At 37.8% G+C, this 23,059-nt stretch overlaps 3 protein-coding genes across 3 annotated transcripts; all 3 read left to right on the top strand.

Moving 5' to 3' along the window:
• Positions 1-2,268: 2,268 nt before the first annotated feature.
• Positions 2,269-3,834, top strand: LOC147807644 (general transcription factor II-I repeat domain-containing protein 2-like). The gene has a single exon (XM_087166734.1). It carries the CDS (start codon positions 2,269-2,271, stop codon positions 3,832-3,834), a length of 1,566 nt encoding a protein of 521 aa, XP_087022860.1.
• A 2,273-nt stretch (positions 3,835-6,107) lies between these two features.
• On the top strand, positions 6,108-10,109 carry LOC147807643 (uncharacterized). The gene is made up of 2 exons (XM_087166733.1): positions 6,108-6,483; positions 6,721-10,109. Exons 1-2 carry the CDS (start codon positions 6,108-6,110, stop codon positions 10,107-10,109), a joined length of 3,765 nt encoding a protein of 1,254 aa, XP_087022859.1.
• A 109-nt stretch (positions 10,110-10,218) lies between these two features.
• Positions 10,219-11,259, top strand: LOC147807642 (uncharacterized). The gene has a single exon (XM_087166732.1). It carries the CDS (start codon positions 10,219-10,221, stop codon positions 11,257-11,259), a length of 1,041 nt encoding a protein of 346 aa, XP_087022858.1.
• Positions 11,260-23,059: the final 11,800 nt, after the last annotated feature.

Below are 23,059 nucleotides of genomic sequence, written 5' to 3'. Positions count from 1 at the left end.
TTGTATGTGATTGACTTAAGAAATTAATTAGGCCTAACTGTTATTTTTAAATTTTATTGAATTCGTCATTCCCTCACTAGTGTATAAAGTGAGGGAATGACGCTGAAGTGAGGGAATGATTCAAGATGAGTATATTATTAAATTTTCTTTTGTTCAATCGTGCCAGCCAATTTTATTTCCCAAACCTGTAAAAACTATGGAATATATAAGACTAAATTATAATAAATATTAGACATACTTAGTATGTTATCATTTTCAAACTTTAGGTAGATGTAACTTAGATAAAAACATGTATTAAAATAAAATATCATTCCCTCACTATTAGTGTCATTCCCTCACTTTTTAAATAGTGAAAATAATTAATTTACTTATTAATTAATTTGAAAAATAAATTAAAAAATTAACAAATTAATTTATTAAATTAATTTATTAAATTAATTTATTTATTTATTAAATTAATTAATTAATTATTATAAATTAATTAATTATAAATTAATTATTTAAAAAATTAATTAATTTAAATATTAAGTATAATTTATAGGATATTCACTTTCTTTATAATGCCATTACATATTTCTATTAATATAAAAAGTTTCAGAGCTTTTTATTCACTTTACTTTTTTGGGATTTTATGAACTGAAGAATGACAGTTTTCGTGAGAATGACCCATATATATATATATATATATATATATATATACAGTGGAAAAGTGATCACCTGAGTAAGGTGACCATTTTCTTTAAGTTTTATTTAAAGAGTCCTTTTTAAAGAGTCTTCATAAAGTGACCACTTCTATATAGTGACCATTTGACTTGGTTCCGAGGGTCGTCAATTTAGACAGGTTCCACTGTATATATATTGTTAAAATTAATTGCCTAGCGGAACCGTTTCGGCAGCTAAGAAAAAATATTTCGGTGCTGTTGAGACCTGACTGTCCCATTTTAATTTCTAAACCTGGTGGAATCTCTGTTTAATGGCATCTACATAACTACAGTTTTAAAGATAAATATGGAAAAATTAATTTTTATCTGCACCTTAAAACGTGATAGAGGAAATGGTTTTTATATTCGGAATAAGTATAACAAATTACATTACAAGAGGCAAACACCTTGACTTATATTAGTTAGATAAAAATATGTTTATTAGCGTTAATTTTATTGAAAAATCATTAAAAATTAACAAATTTGAAATCTTTTTTTAAAATTTTGCAGTTGAAATAAAATGATCTTTATTATTTTTTAAGAATACTTGCAAGCTGTATTCATATAAAGTGAATTAAATTCTCAAAATTAGTTTATAGCATAGAAACAACTTCAATTACTTTTTATTTTAAATCATTTATTTAGTTTTTTATGCTTAGAATATTTAGAAAAAATATTTTATCAAGCGTTAAAAATCGTTTTGTTTTCAAAAACACAGAACTGAAAAGTAAAATTAACCGAATAAGTTGTTATTATGCCATGATCTAAGGCAGGGGTCTCCAAACTTTCCAGCCTTAGGGCCATACTGATTACTCCAGTAAGTTCCGAGGGCCAAAACCATATTATCATTGTTGCCGGTGGTAAAAAGTGAAATAGTCCACTGATGAAAAAAAAAGTCCGAAAAAGTACGCAACGTTTAAAAAAGGCTGCAAATCGGACTAAAGTCCGCAAAACGGCAACACTGCATATTATTAATTTTCCAGTCATTATCTGTAATTTCTAGATTAGTCGTAGAGTACGAGCCATGAGGAGTAACGTGACACGACATCTGGTGGACACAAGCGGAAATAGGCAGTACCTTCTATCGCTAACAGATGGCTCTAATAGCACGTACAGAATAATCTCGTTGGTTCGAGAAAGTTCTGGTGTCTTCCACTCACTTCTAGATGTCAGTAATTGGAATATATAAGAAGGCTAGTGGCGCAACCACAAGTCAGTTCCTATGACACTGTTGTGAAATAAAATAGAGCATACCTCCTTAAAACGTGTTTGTGCGTGTTTAAGTTTAAGACATCTTTGTAACAGTATTTTGATTTGAATTGTTGCTTTTGTGTGTGATTTAGTAGTATGGAAAAGAAGCGAAAAATTGATAGTGAATGCAGAAAATTCAAAGATCAGTGGAACATTCAGTATTTCGTAATTGAGTCAGTAACAAGGCGCTATGCTTGATTTGCAATGAAAGCATAGCCGTTCTCAAAGAATATAACATTAAACGTCATTATGAAACAAAACATTTTCAAAATTACTCAAAATATACAGGAAGTTTGCGGACAGAAAATTCGAAGCTATGAAGCACGGATTGAAATCGCAGCAATCTTCATTTACAAAACTCAAAACTGAACAAGAGGCTGCAACTCGTGCCAGCTTTCGTGTGGCTCTTGAAATTGCAAAACGTGGAAAACCATTCACCGATGGAGAAATGATCAAAGAATGCATAATTGCAGTAGCCGAAGAAATGTGCCCTGAAAAGGTAAATTTATTAAAAACTGTCAGTATGTCAGCAAACACTGTTTCTCGAAGGGTAGAAAACATCGCTGAAAATATATCCTCTCAACTGTTCGACAAAAATGGACATGTTGAGTGGTTTTCTTTGGCCTTGGATGAGTCAACGGATGTGTCAGATACTGCTCAGGTGTTGATTTATATTCGAGGAGTAGATAAAAGCTATGAAGTGCATGAAAAACTTCTTGATATGTATAGTATTCATGGCACAACTACTGGTACAGATATTTTTAAAGGAGTTGAAATGGTCATTAATCAAAAGAATCTTCGATGGAAAAACTTGAAATGTATTACAACTGATGGAGGCAAAAACATGAGTGGGAAAGATAAAGGAGTGGTCGCTCTTGTGTCAAAGGCTGTAGAAAATGACGGTGGTTCAAAACCATTATTCTTACATTGTATCATTCATCAACAGTCTTTGTGGGGAAAATGTTTGGATATGTCTGAAGTTCTGAAACCAGTCATATCAACTGTTAATTTTATCAGATCTTTTGGGCTGAATCACCGACAATTTATTGCAGTGATTGGAGAAAATGACTTACCTTATCATACTGCCGTACGTTGGCTTAGTTGTGGGAAAGTCCTTCAGCGCTTTTTTGAATTTCGAGCAGTGATCGAAATTTTTTTGAATGAAAAGCATCGCCCTCTTACTGAATTACAAAACAACGCATGGCTGTGGAAGTTAGCATTCTATGTTGATTTGACAAAACATGTAAACGAACTGAATTTGAGATTGCAAGGAGAAAACCAGCATCTTCCTGATTTATACACTAATATCAAATCATTCCGGAAGAAATTGATACTGTTTCAATCACAACTACGAAGTAAATGTTTTTCAGATTTTAAAACATGTGAAATATTGAGCCACACCACTGAGACTGAGTTTCCTATCGATTTTGCAATCGAAACTTTGAGTGCTTTGAAAATAAATTTTGATACTCGTTTCTCGGACTTTGATGCCATTGCGAATCAAATTAAGATTTTTCAGAATCCTTTTGATACTGACATTGAAACCCTAGCCCCGGAACTTCAAATGGAAGTGATTGATCTACAGTGCAGTGATATAATTAAGAACAAATATCAAAACTCATCTTTGTTGGAATTTTATAAGAGTCTTTCACTGACACAATTTGATAATTTGCATAAATTTGCTCGTGGGCTGTTTTCTGTTTTTGGTACTACTTATTTGTGTGAGAAGACCTTCTCCAAAATGAAGTACACAAAAAATGTTTACAGATCTAAATTAACTGATGAGCATCTTAAATCTCTTTTAATAATTGGTACAAGTAAAATTAGTCCACAACTACAAACTATTGTCAGTGGAAAATCTCAATTACATAAATCTCATTAGTATTTCATATGTCATTATGCTTGTTATAAGTTATGTTTTTATTCAAAATGTATAAAATGTTAGTTGGATTCATTTCAATAATTTGTTAGTTATTATATACTGAAGTTAAATTTTATGCATATCATGCATGTCTTTACTCATTACAATTCTGTGTTTCTTTATCCAACTTATCACAAAAACAATAACAATAAGCCTACAACAACGTTATGAGTAGTTAGCCCATGACCATATCAATGTAGATGTCATATTAATAATTATTGAACATAAAATTAGAACACTTCAGTAAACTAAATTTAATTTGCTATAAAAAATATGTTCTCTAAAAGGAGGTTTCAAGTATGCTAGCTCTCCGCGGGCCGGACGAAATCTGTCCGCGGGCCGGATGTGGCCCTCGGGCCGTAGTTTGGAGACCCCTGATCTAAGGTATCGTGGTAAGGCACTTCCAAGATACTTTCCTAACCATGATCTAAGGTAAGGCACTTCCTTAAAAATTACTGATTGGTGTTTCCCAAAAGACAGAAACATTAAATGTTACCATATTCTGGTAGTTTTGACAGTACTTTGTTTCTGAATAGAAACAGAATAATAAATTTGAAATAATTTCTGCCATTCATACTTTTTGGTTCAAGTTTCATGTTAAAGCAACTGTGTTTTAAAATTTCGAATAATCTTCAGGTTACTTTTTGATTACCCTTAATACAGGGTTATTCATAATTCCCTCCGGGCTTTCGAAGCCGTATAGTAAAAAAACGAACACGAATAGGGGCAAAAAAGAACACATGAAATTATACCGAAATTATTCAAGTTTTAATTTAAGCAGTTGCCGGTAGATGGCAGTAACATGTACCACTGAAACCAGTTGCAGTAAAGAAAAATGGTGTTTACAGGAGGTGGATGGAATTATGAATAACCCTTATTAAGAATATTTGTTGAAAAAAGTACGCACATTTGGATTTATACATTAATATTTTAAGCAAGGAAAAAAAAACAACATAAGCATTATCGAAATCCGTCAAAGCACTTATGAGGAACACTGAGTAAAAGACATTAAAACTAGATAGATTGGTAAATGAAATTTTGAAGTGTTTCTAATTACTGCCTTTCTGTTTCTCTTTGTTTTCTTTAGAAAAGAAACAAGGTTTAGTTTTCTCAATTTTCCATTCTCACGAGTGATTACACAATAATAAATACAACAGATAAATAAGTTATATTTAAATTAATTAATGCTGTTTGTAAACAGAAAAATCCTTATTAAAAGCTAAAAAAAAAAAAAAAAAAAAGAACGAAACAAGCTTCAATTTAAGTACCAATTCATATTTAACACTAGATTGCACAAGGAAGTCATTTTGTCTGTTTTTAATTTCAATTAGAAAAACAATGATGTATATAATGACACAATTTCTTAGAATTTTGTGACTTTTTGAACAACATATAATTTTTTTTATTGCTAATATTTACTAATAACTTGTTACAGGACTGTAAATAATATAAAAAATGTTAAAAATTAATTTTAAACAAATTTATTGACGCATTCACAATCTAGTCATTTTGACTGCTTTTCGGCAATATAGGTATATACTAATTTTCCGTCTTTCTAGTGTTAATAAATAAAAAAAAATCCAGTAAATAAAATATGGAAATAATCTTATTATAAATGCGAATACATAAAAAGAATAATTTTTTTAATAATTAAAAATAAACGAAACACCGAAGAAGAGTAAAATAGTTAAAAAGAAAATAGTATTATGACTTACTTATTTTAACATCAATAAAACAAACATGCACACACATATTTCTTTTCTGTGGCCTTCAAACGCATGTATACTTAAATCAATAACAACTGTGTTTTTCTTTTTCATATTTGCTCCACTTATGTGGAATATTATTTAAAACAATATTTTTTTTTGCTCTCAACATGAATGTAATAATAAATACAGTTTTTATGCAGTGCTGTTGGAAATGATACTCTTGGCCACCGCGGCATTATTTATTATTTAGTTATTTTTAAAAGCTGTGAGTGGCATCAGTTGGTTTTTTTTTTATAATTTTCATGGAATGTTTATGTTATGTGCTTGTCGTTAGCTATTACCTGTTTTATTTATAATAAATGTTTTGTCCTAGTTAATTCTTCGTACTTTATTTAATAATTTCAAACGCAATCTTTAGCATTTATAAACCATGCAATCTGGATAAGTTTTAGAACCGTTTGCAACATTTGGCGCCCAGAACACGGACACGACAAGTAAATTGAATTTGAACTAAAGATTGGCGTTATGGAACGAAGAATTTTAAGGTCAGTTTTTACAAAACAATATGATTCACTGATTAAATTATTAGATAGTGAAATTAAAGATAAAACAGATATTTCGGCAAGATTTCTATCATTTACGGAAAAGTTTAAAGTTCTAAGAGAAGCAGACGATAAAATTTATCATGATCTTTTAAAGAAAGAAAACGTTAATGATGCCGAAATTGAAGAAGAACTAATGAATTCAAATGAGTATTCGATTAAATTTCATAAGATTCAGGAATTAATTAAGTCTTTAGAGAAACCTGAAAGTAATTGGGATACTCATTTGTCTATCTACAATAAGCGACAAGTACGATTACCAAAAATTGAGCTGAAGAAATACGATGGCGATTTTAAGGGTTGGATTGGATTTTGGTCACAGTTTTCAAAAATTCATAATGATGATAATCTGGATAATGAGGATAAATTTGAGTATTTATTCCAATGCATGAAACCAAATTCTCCGGCCTATAAATTAGTCGAAAATTTTCCTTCCTCGAAAGAAAATTATGAAAAGGCGATTAACCTTTTAAAATCAAGATTCGGGAAGGATGAATTTTTAATTGAATATTACGTACGCGAAATTTTAAATTTAGTATTAAAGAAAGAAAGTGTAAAGTCTGTAGCTGAATTATATGATTCTTTAGAAGCCCAACTTAGAGCTCTGGATTCATTGGGCGTAACGAAAGAAAAATATGCAGCCATGCTGTTTCCTTTGGTAGAATCAGCTTTACCAGATATCACTTTTAAAACATGGGATCGCTATCGTGTTTCTAAAAATGTTTCAACGGCTGACCATTCCGATTGCTTAACGGAATTGCTTAACTTTTTAAAAGTTGAAGTCGAAAGTGAAGAGAGATTAAAATTAAGAAAGAACTCTCTTGAAAATGTTACTAAAAGTAGTTTTAGGATAAATAAACCTAGAGATATCCCAACAGCAACTACATTAGTATCAGCCCGAAATTCTCAAATTAAAGATCGGAGTTGTATTTTCTGCTCAAGAACAACTCATAATTCACAGGATTGTGCTAGCGTTTTAGATTCATCTTTTGAAGAACGTAGTGCAATGTTAAAAAAGAAAGGAGCCTGCTTTAAATGTTTAAGAACGGGTCACCGCTCATCTACCTGTAGAGTTTTTGTGAAATGCGTAATATGCAAAAAGACGCATTACCCAATTATGTGTCCTAATTCTATTAATCATGATCTTACGAAGTTTGACCAAAAAGAACCGGAAATTGCAAATACCTTATCCACTTCATCTAATCGTTCGATTTCGTATTTACAAACTTTGATTGCACATGTTGTTATTGCTAACCAAAGGATTCCTGTGAGAGTATTATGTGATTCTGGCTCTCAAAAGAGTTACATTAAAAACTCATGTGCGAGAGATTGTAAATTGGTTACATGCGGGAAAATTGCGTTATCACAAGTTCTATTTGGTGGGAAGAAAACACCATTAATGACACATAATTTGTTCAAAGTTCAATTGTCAGCTCAAGATTCTGAATCTGATTTGGTACTTGAATTAATTGGCACTGATCAAATTTGTACTACTATACCAAAATTTAATGATGAGAAAATTTATAACTTGCTCAAGAATAAAAATATAGTACTTAGTGATTATTCAGTTGAAGACGCCAAAAGTATAGAAGACATTCAAATATTACTAGGAGCTGATGCTTGGACAAAAATTGTTACTCCTGATATGGTTTCGGTTGATAAGAATTTATTGGCAATCAGAACCACTCTAGGATGGACTCTAATTGGTAGCAAACAAGGTTCCAATTTCGAAATGTCTACCTTACTGACTTCCATGACATGCTCCTCTGAAATTTCTAAATTTTGGAAGTTAGAAACATTGGGTATTTTGGATCCTGTAGAAATAATTACTGAAGAAGAAAGAAATGAGAAGGTAACCAAGTTTTTTGAGCAAACTACCAGACGAAATAATACTGGTCGCTATGTTGTGCGTCTTCCTTTTGTTGACGATCATCTTCCTCTAGAATCCAATCGAGAAGCTGCTTTGAAAAGACTCGAATTTACATCAAGAAAATTAAAGAAACTTGGAAGATTTCAAGATTATGATGATGTAATAAATGAGTGGTTGAATGAAGGGATAATCGAGTTAGTGCCTACGCCAAACTGTTGGGGAAAAACTCATTACTTACCACATCGGGCAGTATTTAAGGATAGTAGCACGACCAAGACTAGGCCAGTGTTTGATGCTTCTAACAAAGATAAAAATGGACTTTCTTTAAATGGTTGCCTAGAAGTTGGACCGAATTTGTTAGACTTAATACCACTAGTTTTAACAAACTTCAGAAAGTTTCCTGTAGGACTAACTTCAGATATTGAGAAAGCATTCTTACAAATTGAACTTGACATCTCAGACAGAGATTTCCTTCGTTTTTTCTGGTGGAAAAATAATAATATAGTTGAATTTCGACACTGCAGAGTAGTTTTTGGGGTTTGTAGCTCTCCTTTTCTCCTTTCTGCCTGTTTGAAAGATTTGCTAAAGAACCCACCTGATCATTTGAGCCAGATCGCCGAAACACTCGAAGGAACATTTTACATGGATAATTGTCTCACAGGTGTATCTGAAGAACATGAAATTCAACATTATATTGACAATGTTAGGGAGTTGATGATTTCTGCCGGATTTAATCTTAGAGGCTGGAAAAGTAGCATAGATGTAGATGATTGTCCAGAAAATGTATTGGGTCTTCAATGGTACCGTCCATCAGATGAATTGGGATGTCGGGTAGAGAGTTGGAATGGAGCAACTACAAGACGAATGTTATTATCGAGTATCCAGAAAATTTTCGATCCAATCGGCTTGACTGCGCCAGCACTTCTTATCCCAAAATTTATTCTACAGAAAACCTGGAAACTAAAAACTGATTGGGATGAGGATTTACCTAAAGAAATTCTAGGGGAGTTTAATAAATGGACTAATGAAGTACATCATTTAAAGGACTGTCTTTTACCAAGAAGAATTATCATAAACTCGTCAAGCTCGTTACATACATTCTGTGATGCTAGCAAAACTGCTTATGGTGTTTGCATATTTCTACGTACAGAGGAAAAAGGAGAAGTTCTTTTGTATCTTATCTTGGCGAAATCCCGAGTAGCACCATTGAAAGAAATGACATTACCTAGACTTGAACTTATGGCTGCTGTACTCGGTGTAAGATTATATCAATTAGCATTGAAATCCTTAGACATAAAAGATTTGAACACATACTTTTGGTCTGATTCATCAGTTGTTTTATCTTGGATAAAAAGGCGAAATAATTGGTCTGTATTTGTCGAGAACAGAGTTAGAGAAATACAGGATTACAGCAAATCAGGTGTTTGGAAACATGTACCAGGAATTATAAACCCTGCTGATTTGTTGTCGAGAGGTTGTTTTCCCTTAAAGCTTCTAAAATCACAGTGGTGGACTGGTCCTGAATTTCTGAAAACATCTCCCGAGTTTTGGCCATCAGCTGACCCTGATTATGACATCGACGAAATTGATAGAGAAAGGAGGCGAACTGTTATTTTAGCCGAAAATACCAACATGGAAACAATACTTTCGGAATTGGGTAATAGATTTTCAAAATATTCCATGATTGTACGTACCATTGCTTGGATGTTGAGATTCCGACCTACTCATTTTAGAAGTCAAACTTATCAGAAAAACATATCCAATGAAGAGTTTGAAAAGGCTGAAAAAACATTATTTTATATAATACAGAAAGATGCCTTCGATGAAGAACAGCGAAAGAAAGATCTTAAAAACCTTCAAGTTTTTCTCGACGAGGATGGTATTTTAAGAATGAAGTCTAGAGTTCTGGATTCACAAAATTCACAAGAATATACCTTTCCGATAATTTTACCGTCAAAACATCTGATAGTGTTGCGTATGATCGAACAACTACACTTAGCATGCTGGAACTCAGACCTTATTGATTATCCTCAGAGAGAGATTTTGGATTATTAGAGGTAGAAAAACCATACGATCTGTCGTACAACGATGCATAATTTGTCAGAGAAATGCCGTCAAGTCTTTTGAAGTACCTCTTCCACCGTTACCAGAAGACAGAACAAAAATGGTGAAAACCTTTCAAGTGACTGGTGTAGATTTAGCTGGTCCTATTTTTTTGAAAGGTAGAGTAAAATCTTGGATAGTGATTTTCACGTGCGCTATTTTTAGAGCCGTCCATCTTGAACTGATTACTTCCTTAAGCACCTATGCCTTTATGAAAGCGTTCCGTCGTTTTATTGCTCGAAGAGGTAGAATTGAAGTGGCCTACTCTGATAATGGTTCAAATTTCGTTGGTTTGAATAACGCTTTACAGCAATTGGATTGGGCTGAAATAGAAAATAAGAGTGCCTTACAGAAGATAAAATGGAAATTCAATCTTCCCACAGCATCATGGTGGGGTGGATTCTGGGAAAGGTTGATTAAGATTTTAAAGGATGTTCTTCGGAAAAATTTGGGTCATGCCTGCCTGGGATACGAAGAATTTTTAACTTTGCTTTGCGAATGCGAATCTTTGATGAACAACAGACCACTAACCTATGTTTCAGAAGATAGTGAAGACTTAGTAACATTAAGACCATCTATGTTTATCCAAAGCTTATCTTGTAATGGTGTTGGAGACTTGGATGAGATTCAGTCTGTAAGTTTGACTGAAAGATGGAAATATTTACAGCGTGTCAGAGAAACACTCAGAAAACGGTTTCAGAAAGAATACTTAGGCTTTCTTCGTAACACTCCTAGGGGACAGAGAGGAAATATCAAGATACATGACATAGTTCTTATTGGAAATGATAACAAAAAGAGAATAGACTGGATGCTAGGTCGAGTGATAGAAATGATACCAGGGAAGGACAACATCATCCGTCTGGTGAAATTAAAGACATCAACGGGAATTATTCATAGACCTATTCAGCGTCTCTTCCCACTGGAATTAAATTCTGAGAAGGATATATTTTCCTCTGCAGACTGCAATGAAAAGAATAGCCAAAGTTTTCAAGGAGAAGACAATAACACAGCCCGTATTCAATGTGGAAAAATATTACAAGGGTCATTCAAAAAAACACGTTTTGGAAGAGAAGTTCACCCTCCTGAAAAACTCAACTTATGAACTATTAATTTTGGGTTGAACTTTAAAGTTAAATTTTAAAATTAAATGATATAGATTGCAAAATTCCTATTTTGCAAGGGGGGAGAATGTTGGAAATGATACTCTTGGCCACCGCGGCATTATTTATTATTTAGTTATTTTTAAAAGCTGTGAGTGGCATCAGTTGGTTTTTTTTTTATAATTTTCATGGAATGTTTATGTTATGTGCTTGTCGTTAGCTATTACCTGTTTTATTTATAATAAATGTTTTGTCCTAGTTAATTCTTCGTACTTTATTTAATAATTTCAAACGCAATCTTTAGCATTTATAAACCATGCAATCTGGATAAGTTTTAGAACCGTTTGCAACAGTGCCGTAGCGAGCTTAACTCGCGCCCGGGGCACAATACCTTTTTAACGTCCCCACCCATTCGAAAACCATCTAATATTATAAGTAAAATATACTCGCAAAGTAATAAATAAATAAAGTAAAATAAATAAAGTCATAGGCTCAAGCTAGGCATTAAATTTGAGACAAAAAATGTAGTTGAGAAAACAAGACTAGATTTTGAAATGTATATGATCATCTAGAATTAGTTCAAAAGATACCTATTATTTATTTTACATATTTATAAAGAAATATTTTAAAAACACGCAGTTTTAAAACAATAAAAAAGTAAATATTTATTATCTCTAAGGAGATACATATATTTAATAATATGATTATAATACATTAAAAAAACTAATTACTATGTATAAATTTTCCGCTTTTGATGAAGCAAATTTATCAATAATATCATCAAAGTTGATCATTTCAAATTTTTTCATCCCTTATTCACTGAATAATAGAATCGTCGAGTAGATGTAGTAAGTAATCTTATTTGTTTTATTACTAACCAAGAATGCCTTGAACTTGAAAGGTAGCAACACAGTGAAATATACACTATAATTTATGCTAACATTAAACTTATAATATTTTAATAATATTTCATTTTTATTCTAAACAGAGCGCGAAGATAATGACGCAAAACTGAAAAATACAGGCACAAAATAACTTAAACGTTAATATTTCGGGTATTTACCTAACTTGTAGCGGAATTCCACAACATGTCGCAAGTGTCACGGATATGTACAGTCACGGAAAAAAGTATCCGGAAAGTAACAAATAAAGAAACATTTATTTTTTGAAACAGATAATTCTCAGGTACACAACAAATACGGCGCTTGTGTCCTTTCCTAGAACAGCAAAACGCTGTATTTGTTGTGTGTCTGAGAAGTATCTATATTAAAAAATAGACAATCTTTTAGTTGTTATTTTCGGGATACTTTTTTCCGTGACTGTACATATAAGTACATTAGAGTGCTATTGTTATCGTTTTAAAATAACAAGCGTAAGCTACATAGCGTTTATAGAAACAAAAATAAATAGTGTTCTGAAAGAAAGAATGTTTGTACACTGTACAAACATACAAACACTTTGTACACTGATGTTTGTACTTCGTACACTGCAAATATTTGGAGACAATATATGTAACCACACAGCGTAGATGCCATAAGGAAGTGCTGACAGACACAGGTCGAGTCAGCCCAGTGGAAAAGACGTGTTATTTCTATTATGAATACATTATTACAGTTTGATTAGTGTTCCTTTTTATTTACGAATTAACATTTATTATATTTCACCGGCACTAAATTTAAAATATATTTTCCAGAAATAAATTATAATAAAAAATTCAAAGTAAAAAGTAATATTTTCAAAAACCACGTTTTTGTTGTGGAGAATAACAATTAAAAAAAATTTGAAAAACGAAAAACGTGGGGCGCATGAAATACATAACAGTAATGTTATATTAATGTGTGTATGTGTGCTCTTGAGAATATGTTTATGTATATCTGTAATTGTAATTGCATCTGAATGTGGATGTGGAATATGGTTGTGGATATGCGTATGTATGTGGATGTATATGTGGCTGCGCATGTGTATGAGTAAGAAAATGTGTATATGTATGCGTATATGATGTACTGTTATGTATTTCATTCGCCCCACGTTTTTCGTTTTTCAATTTTTTTCTTAATTATTACTCTCCACTACAAGAACGTGGTTTTTAAAAATATTACTTTTTATTTTGAATTTTTTTATTTTAAATTATGATTTTTTTAATTTTTAATTTTCATTTTATATTTTTTTAAAATTATTGCTTTTTAATTATTAATCTTCACTACAAAAAACGCGATTTTTAAAAAATATATATTTTTATTTAGATTATTTTTCTTAGTCAAGAGTAGTCAAGACTACTACAAGACCACTACTAAAATAATAGAACTTTCATTTTAAATTAGGGATACAAAGATCTTTATAGAAAAACAATACCTTTACGACTTTCATTAGTTTTATGCTGATGGCAACCAAGACGATCTGGAAATGAATGAGGAAAAACTGGATCCTACCACGTGATTTTTCAGCCAATAAAAATACTCCGACAATAAAAATCTTTTCACCTGACATGTAATACTAATTTGAAATAATGGAATCAACAACAAAAGACAATCTCGAAAAAAAAAACTTTTTTCAAATTTTAATTTAATTTTACTTCGTATGTCTTTTTTCTCTTCATTTTCATGCATTGTCATCCAATTCTGAACTATGTGCCAAATTTGAAGTTTGTAGCTAGTCGGGAAGTTAGTTTAAAATCGATTACAAAATTCCACCCGGACAGACATACACGAAGGCAAGTTTATATAAACGTGGTAAAATAAAAATTATCCAACAATTTTTTTTGTTTTGCTGACCATTTGGCGCCCCTTTGTGTGTAGCGCCCGGGGCATGATGCCCCCCCCTTGCTCCCCCCTCGCTACGCCACTGTTTTTATGTTGCGCTTATAATGAAAAATAGCTTTACAATTACAACCAGAAAGATTCATTGTTTTGAAGCAATACATTTTACTTTAGATATAAATGGTAATAACGGTTATTTATTACATAACAATTTGTTGAACATAAAGGGTATTTTTTTTCCTTTATTTTTTTATTATCAAAGAAGTTTTCTCGCTAATTTTTGTCGCCAACTTCTTTTCTACCTCTCAGTTTTATGACTTTCTTAGGAAAAGCGGTATTAGACATTTATTTATCTGAAATAAGTTTAGTTATATATTATTCAACACTTTAACTTTTCCAAAATTAACAGTTTGAATTATTCGAAATATTCGTCGAATGCTTTAAAAAAAGGTTTCAAAGTAAGGATTAGGTGGCGTTCTAGTGTCATCATAAATTAAGAATATTTTCTCGATATTACGCTTCGAAATAAAAACTAATTAAAACTCGATTTTTTTTTTGTACATTTACAAAAACATAAAATAATGAAAACCTATTTAAAATGGTAGTGAAGTATAAAAAAGGTTTAGTTTTTTGCCACTTTTAATAATTTTATCAACCAAAATTTTAAATCACAGATAGTTAGATTCAGGGCTGAATTTACTAACAACTAAAAGGCTCTTTTTTTAAATACAGATGTCCAAGTTAGAGGCTCAACTAGATCAGTGTTCCACTATCATTCAATCAATATTCACTTCCACTAATCCTAATTAGACGATTCGTATTCTTATCCTAACAGGAACGTATTCCTATTGGTTGCGTTTGTAACTGATTGATCATTAATGAATTTCCAGTAAATGAAGTGATGCCATCTTAGATATATTTATTATTTGATTTACTGAGATCTATCTGATATCCTATCCACGAAATATAGGAAGCCGCTTTAACAACGAACTTGTTGTCAAAACGAAGGTGCTTCGGCTGCCTTGTAAAACTTGAAAGGTGAAAGACAACTTATGAATTTTGAAATTGATTTATTTAATTAATTGAGTGAAAATGAAGTAAGTTATTGAGTTTACTTAAAAGCATTTGAAGTGAATTTAGAGTAATAGTAAGGTTTTTGGGGTTCTGTCAGACAAATTGCAGGCAAAAATTGAGAGTTGCATGTCGATTGACTCCAATCTCTTCATCAACAACAAAAATTCACACGGTACTAGACTATATTCATAATCTTGGGAGATGTGATATTCTTTTAGCCATTGACAAAAACTTTTACATATCTTCTGCTCACATGTTTTTCTGAGACAGTGTGCGCCATGAATGGAAAACATTCGAGAATTATGTTCTGTCAGTAAAATCTGTAATGATGAGAGTTGTTCTCTCATGAGCTGATCCATCTTAGAGAGACTAAACATATTAGATGGTGTGATGGATGGAATCCCCTTTTGTACGCGAAAAAGGATGAAGAGTTATGACGTGCGGCATTCTGATTGTCCACAAAATGGCATTCTGATTGTCCACATCCTGTTTGGCCATGTGACAAGAAACGAAATCTTAAAGAATGACAAACAGTATTGAAAAAAACCCCAGGGTATTATTTATTTATATTATAATACAATACATTCAAATTTACAATACAACACAATACTTTCAATACTATGCGATATTTACATTACATATGCGTTTCCTCTGTTTTTTTATTGATCCAAGGGTTTTCCTGGATTAAATGGATACTGTCTTTTCTAACAGGGTATCACAACTGTACGTAAATCCAAAGCCTCCAAATAGTCCGAAAAATTGTATAAAAAGTCTCGGATGTTATTCCATTCTTGATCCTCCTTTGGTGCAATGAGTTAAAAATCCACATCAAAAAACCCGTCTTGGGGCTCTTTAGATTCAACAAACACTTGAGGCATATCCAATACTTTAGATTCAATAAACACTTGAAGCTTATCCAACACTTCGGATTCATCTAACGTTTGAGGCATATCCAACACTTCTGTTTCATCACAAGGCACTTGGGCTCCATCCAACATTCCCTTGGGATCCTCATTTCATTGAGATTCGTCATTCCCTTGAGGCATATCCAACACTTGGGTACTGGATACTTGTAGAACTTTATACTCTTCAGGAAGCATTTGCACAGAAGACTTCGCTGTGGATGCTCGACTCAAGCATTACGTATCCTCGCAAAGACTTCAACAGGCTGAGCAAACAGCAAGCAATCAATGCGAGGCTACGCAAAGTTTCAGCTTAGCATTCACCCCCTCCCCCACGGACGCAACAGCATTGCAACGTACAAGCCGAGCCTCTTCTCCTAGCGCTACAGTCACCGTAACTTACAGTTACAGACCAGGCTTCAACCGCAATCGATACGAGACAACGTAGCGTTTAGCTGAGCATACACCCCACCCCCACGGATGCTACAGCATTGCAGCGTTAAAACCAAGCTTCAGCTATGGAAGCAACAGCCAGCGTAGCCTCGTATCAACTGCGGTTGAAGCTCGGCCTGTAACTGTAAGTTACGGGGGCTGTAGAGCCCGGAGTTGATGATCGGCTTGTACATTACAATTAAGTAACACCCGTGGTAGAGGTGGTGGATGCTCGACTCAAGCATTACGTAGCCTCGCAAAGACTTCAACAGGCTGAGCAAACAGCAAGCAATCAATGCGAGGCTACGCAAAGTTTCAGCTTAGCATTCACCCCCTCCCCCACGGACGCAACAGCATTGCAACGTACAAGCCGAGCCTCTTCTCCTAGCGCTACAGTCACCGTAACTTACAGTTACAGACCAGGCTTCAACCGCAATCGATACGAGACAACGTAGCGTTTAGCTGAGCATACACCCCACCCCCACGGATGCTACAGCATTGCAGCGTTAAAACCAAGCTTCAGCTATGGAAGCAACAGCCAGCGTAGCCTCGTATCAACTGCGGTTGAAGCTCGGCCTGTAACTGTAAGTTACGGGGGCTGTAGAGCCCGGAGTTGATGATCGGCTTGTACGTTACAATTAAGTAACACCCGTGGTAGAGGTGGTGGATGCTCGACTCAAGCATTACGTAGCCTCGCAAAGACTTCAACAGGCTGAGCAAACAGCAAGCAATCAATGCGAGGCTACGCAAAGTTTCAGCTTAGCATTCACCCCCTCCCCCACGGACGCAACAGCATTGCAACGTACAAGCCGAGCCTCTTCTCCTAGCGCTACAGTCACCGTAACTTACAGTTACAGACCAGGCTTCAACCGCAATCGATACGAGACAACGTAGCGTTTAGCTGAGCATACACCCCACCCCCACGGATGCTACAGCATTGCAGCGTTAAAACCAAGCTTCAGCTATGGAAGCAACAGCCAGCGTAGCCTCGTATCAACTGCGGTTGAAGCTCGGCCTGTAACTGTAAGTTACGGGGGCTGTAGAGCCCGGAGTTGATGATCGGCTTGTACGTTACAATTAAGTAACACCCGTGGTAGAGGTGGTGGATGCTCGACTCAAGCATTACGTAGCCTCGCAAAGACTTCAACAGGCTGAGCAAACAGCAAGCAATCAATGCGAGGCTACGCAAAGTTTCAGCTTAGCATTCACCCCCTCCCCCACGGACGCAACAGCATTGACACGTACAAGCCGAGCCTCTTCTCCTAGCGCTACAGTCACCGTAACTTACAGTTACAGACCAGGCTTCAACCGCAATCGATACGAGACAACGTAGCGTTTAGCTGAGCATACACCCCACCCCCACGGATGCTACAGCATTGCAGCGTTAAAACCAAGCTTCAGCTATGGAAGCAACAGCCAGCGTAGCCTCGTATCAACTGCGGTTGAAGTTCGGCCTGTAACTGTAAGTTACGGGGGCTGTAGAGCCCGGAGTTGATGATCGGCTTGTACGTTACAATTAAGTAACACCCGTGGTAGAGGTGGTGGATGCTCGACTCAAGCATTACGTAGCCTCGCAAAGACTTCAACAGGCTGAGCAAACAGCAAGCAATCAATGCGAGGCTACGCAAAGTTTCAGCTTAGCATTCACCCCCTCCCCCACGGACGCAACAGCATTGCAACGTACAAGCCGAGCCTCTTCTCCTAGCGCTACAGTCACCGTAACTTACAGTTACAGACCAGGCTTCAACCGCAATCGATGCGAGACAACGTAGCGTTTAGCTGAGCATACACCCCACCCCCACGGATGCTACAGCATTGCAGCGTAAAAGCCAAGCTTCAGCAATGGAAGCAACAGCCAGCGTAGCCTCGTATCTACTGCGGTTGAAGCTCGGCCTGTAACTGTAAGTTACGGGAGCTGTAGAGCCCGGAGTTGATGATCGGCTTGTACGTTACAATTAAGTAACACCCGTGGTAGAGGTGGTGGATGCTCGACTCAAGCATTACGTAGCCTCGCAAAGACTTCAACAGGCTGAGCAAACAGCAAGCAATCAATGCGAGGCTACGCAAAGTTTCAGCTTAGCATTCACCCCCTCCCCCACGGACGCAACAGCATTGCAACGTACAAGCCGAGCCTCTTCTCCTAGCGCTACAGTCACCGTAACTTACAGTTACAGACCAGGCTTCAACCGCAATCGATACGAGACAACGTAGCGTTTAGCTGAGCATACACCCCACCCCCACGGATGCTACAGCATTGCAGCGTTAAAACCAAGCTTCAGCTATGGAAGCAACAGCCAGCGTAGCCTCGTATCAACTGCGGTTGAAGCTCGGCCTGTAACTGTAAGTTACGGGGGCGGTAGAGCCCGGAGTTGATGATCGGCTTGTACGTTACAATTAAGTAACACCCGTGGTAGAGGTGGTGGATGCTCGACTCAAGCATTACGTAGCCTCGCAAAGACTTCAACAGGCTGAGCAAACAGCAAGCAATCAATGCGAGGCTACGCAAAGTTTCAGCTTAGCATTCACCCCCTCCCCCACGGACGCAACAGCGTTGCAACGTACAAGCCGAGCCTCTTCTCCTAGCGCTACAGTCACCGTAACTTACAGTTACAGACCAGGCTTCAACCGCAATCGATACGAGACAACGTAGCGTTTAGCTGAGCATACACCCCACCCCCACGGATGCTACAGCATTGCAGCGTTAAAACCAAGCTTCAGCTATGGAAGCAACAGCCAGCGTAGCCTCGTATCAACTGCGGTTGAAGCTCGGCCTGTAACTGTAAGTTACGGGGGCTGTAGAGCCCGGAGTTGATGATCGGCTTGTACGTTACAATTAAGTAACACCCGTGGTAGAGGTGGTGGATGCTCGACTCAAGCATTACGTAGCCTCGCAAAGACTTCATCAGGCTGAGCAAACAGCAAGCAATCAATGCGAGGCTACGCAAAGTTTCAGCTTAGCATTCACCCCCTCCCCCACGGACGCAACAGCGTTGCAACGTACAAGCCGAGCCTCTTCTCCTAGCGCTACAGTCACCGTAACTTACAGTTACAGACTAGGTTTCAACCGCAATCGATTCGAGACAACGTAACGTTTAGCTGAGCATACACCCCACCCCCACGGATGCTACAGCTTTGCAGCGTAAAAGCCAAGCTTTAGCTATGGAAGCAACAGCCAGCGTAGCCTCGTATCTACTGCAGTTGAAGCTCGACCTGTAACTGTAAGTTACGGGAGCTGTAGAGCACGGAGTTGATGATCGGCTTGTACGTTACAATTAAGTAACACCCGTGGTAGAGGTGGTGGATGCTCGACTCAAGCATTCCGCAGCCTTGCAAAGACTTCAACAGGCTGAGCAAACAGCAAGCAATCAATGCGAAGCTACGCAACGTTTGAGCTTAGCATTCACCCCCTCCCCCACGGATGCAACAGCGTTGCAACGTACTAGCCGAGCTTCTTCTCCAGGCGCTACAGTTAATGTAACTTACAGTTACAGACTAGGTTTCAACCGCAATCGATTCGAGACAACGTAACGTTTAGCTGAGCATACACCCCACCCCCACGGATGCTACAGCATTGCAGCGTTAAAACCAAGCTTCAGCTATGGAAGCAACAGCCAGCGTAGCCTCGTATCTACTGCAGTTGAAGCTCGACCTGTAACTGTAAGTTACGGGAGCTGTAGAGCACGGAGTTGATGATCGGCTTGTACGTTACAATTAAGTAACACCCGTGGTAGAGGTGGTGGATGCTCGACTCAAGCATTCCGCAGCCTTGCAAAGACTTCAACAGGCTGAGCAAACAGCAAGCAATCAATGCGAAGCTACGCAACGTTTGAGCTTAGCATTCACCCCCTCCCCCACGGATGCAACAGCGTTGCAACGTACAAGCCGAGCTTCTTCTCCAGGCGCTACAGTTAATGTAACTTACAGTTACAGACTAGGTTTCAACCGCAATCGATTCGAGACAACGTAGCGTTTAGCTGAGCATACACCCCACCCCCACGGATGCTACAGCTTTGCAGCGTAAAAGCCAAGCTTTAGCTATGGAAGCAACAGCCAGCGTAGCCTCGTATCTACTGCAGTTGAAGCTCGACCTGTAACTGTAAGTTACGGGAGCTGTAGAGCACGGAGTTGATGATCGGCTTGTACGTTACAATTAAGTAACACCCGTGGTAGAGGTGGTGGATGCTCGACTCAAGCATACCGCAGCCTTGCAAAGACTTCAACAGGCTGAGCAAACAGCAAGCAATCAATGCGAAGCTACGCAACGTTTGAGCTTAGCATTCACCCCCTCCCCCACGGATGCAACAGCGTTGCAACGTACAAGCCGAGCTTCTTCTCCAGGCGCTACAGTTAATGTAACTTACAGTTACAGACTAGGTTTCAACCGCAATCGATTCGAGACAACGTAGCGTTTAGCTGAGCATACACCCCACCCCCACGGATGCTACAGCTTTGCAGCGTAAAAGCCAAGCTTTAGCTATGGAAGCAACAGCCAGCGTAGCCTCGTATCTACTGCAGTTGAAGCTCGACCTGTAACTGTAAGTTACGGGAGCTGTAGAGCACGGAGTTGATGATCGGCTTGTACGTTACAATTAAGTAACACCCGTGGTAGAGGTGGTGGATGCTCGACTCAAGCATTCCGCAGCCTTGCAAAGACTTCAACAGGCTGAGCAAACAGCAAGCAATCAATGCGAAGCTACGCAACGTTTGAGCTTAGCATTCACCCCCTCCCCCACGGATGCAACAGCGTTGCAACGTACAAGCCGAGCTTCTTCTCCAGGCGCTACAGTTAATGTAACTTACAGTTACAGACCAGGTTTCAACCGCAATCGATGCGAGACAACGTAGCGTTTAGCTGAGCATACACCCCACCCCCACGGATGCTACAGCATTGCAGCGTAAAAGCCAAGCTTCAGCTATGGAAGCAACAGCCAGCGTAGCCTCGTATCTACTGCAGTTGAAGCTCGACCTGTAACTGTAAGTTACGGGAGCTGTAGAGCACGGAGTTGATGATCGGCTTGTACGTTACAATTAAGTAACACCCGTGGTAGAGGTGGTGGATGCTCGACTCAAGCATTCCGCAGCCTTGCAAAGACTTCAACAGGCTGAGCAAACAGCAAGCAATCAATGCGAAGCTACGCAACGTTTGAGCTTAGCATTCACCCCCTCCCCCACGGATGCAACAGCGTTGCAACGTACAAGCCGAGCTTCTTCTCCAGGCGCTACAGTTAATGTAACTTACAGTTACAGACCAGGTTTCAACCGCAATCGATGCGAGACAACGTAGCGTTTAGCTGAGCATACACCCCACCCCCACGGATGCTACAGCATTGCAGCGTAAAAGCCAAGCTTCAGCTATGGAAGCAACAGCCAGCGTAGCCTCGTATCTACTGCAGTTGAAGCTCGACCTGTAACTGTAAGTTACGGGAGCTGTAGAGCACGGAGTTGATGATCGGCTTGTACGTTACAATTAAGTAACACCCGTGGTAGAGGTGGTGGATGCTCGACTCAAGCATTACGTAGCCTCGCAAAGACTTCAACAGGCTGAGCAAACAGCAAGCAATCAATGCGAGGCTACGCAAAGTTTCAGCTTAGCATTCACCCCCTCCCCCACGGATGCAACAGCGTTGCAACGTACAAGCCGAGCTTCTTCTCCTAGCGCTACAGTTAATGTAACTTACAGTTACAGACTAGGTTTCAACCGCAATCGATTCGAGACAACGTAACGTTTAGCTGAGCATACACCCCACCCCCACGGATGCTACAGCTTTGCAGCGTAAAAGCCAAGCTTTAGCTATGGAAGCAACAGCCAGCGTAGCCTCGTATCTACTGCAGTTGAAGCTCGACCTGTAACTGTAAGTTACGGGAGCTGTAGAGCACGGAGTTGATGATCGGCTTGTACGTTACAATTAAGTAACACCCGTGGTAGAGGTGGTGGATGCTCGACTCAAGCATTCCGCAGCCTTGCAAAGACTTCAACAGGCTGAGCAAACAGCAAGCAATCAATGCGAAGCTACGCAACGTTTGAGCTTAGCATTCACCCCCTCCCCCACGGATGCAACAGCGTTGCAACGTACAAGCCGAGCTTCTTCTCCAGGCGCTACAGTTAATGTAACTTACAGTTACAGACTAGGTTTCAACCGCAATCGATTCGAGACAACGTAACGTTTAGCTGAGCATACACCCCACCCCCACGGATGCTACACCATTGCAGCGTAAAAGCCAAGCTTCAGCTATGGAAGCAACAGCCAGCGTAGCCTCGTATCTACTGCAGTTGAAGCTCGACCTGTAACTGTAAGTTACGGGAGCTGTAGAGCACGGAGTTGATGATCGGCTTGTACGTTACAATTAAGTAACACCCGTGGTAGAGGTGGTGGATGCTCGACTCAAGCATTACGTAGCCTCGCAAAGACTTCAACAGGCTGAGCAAACAGCAAGCAATCAATGCGAGGCTACGCAAAGTTTCAGCTTAGCATTCACCCCCTCCCCCACGGACGCAACAGCATTGCAACGTACAAGCCGAGCCTCTTCTCCTAGCGCTACAGTCACCGTAACTTACAGTTACAGACCAGGCTTCAACCGCAATCGATTCGAGACAACGTAACGTTTAGCTGAGCATACACCCCACCCCCACGGATGCT

The sequence above is a fragment of the Parasteatoda tepidariorum genome, chromosome 6, assembly GCF_982258835.1.
Source record: "Parasteatoda tepidariorum strain Cologne lab strain chromosome 6, Ptep-v5.0, whole genome shotgun sequence".
NCBI lineage: Eukaryota > Metazoa > Arthropoda > Arachnida > Araneae > Theridiidae > Parasteatoda > Parasteatoda tepidariorum.
This window is presented reverse-complemented; position numbering and strand designations above follow the sequence as displayed.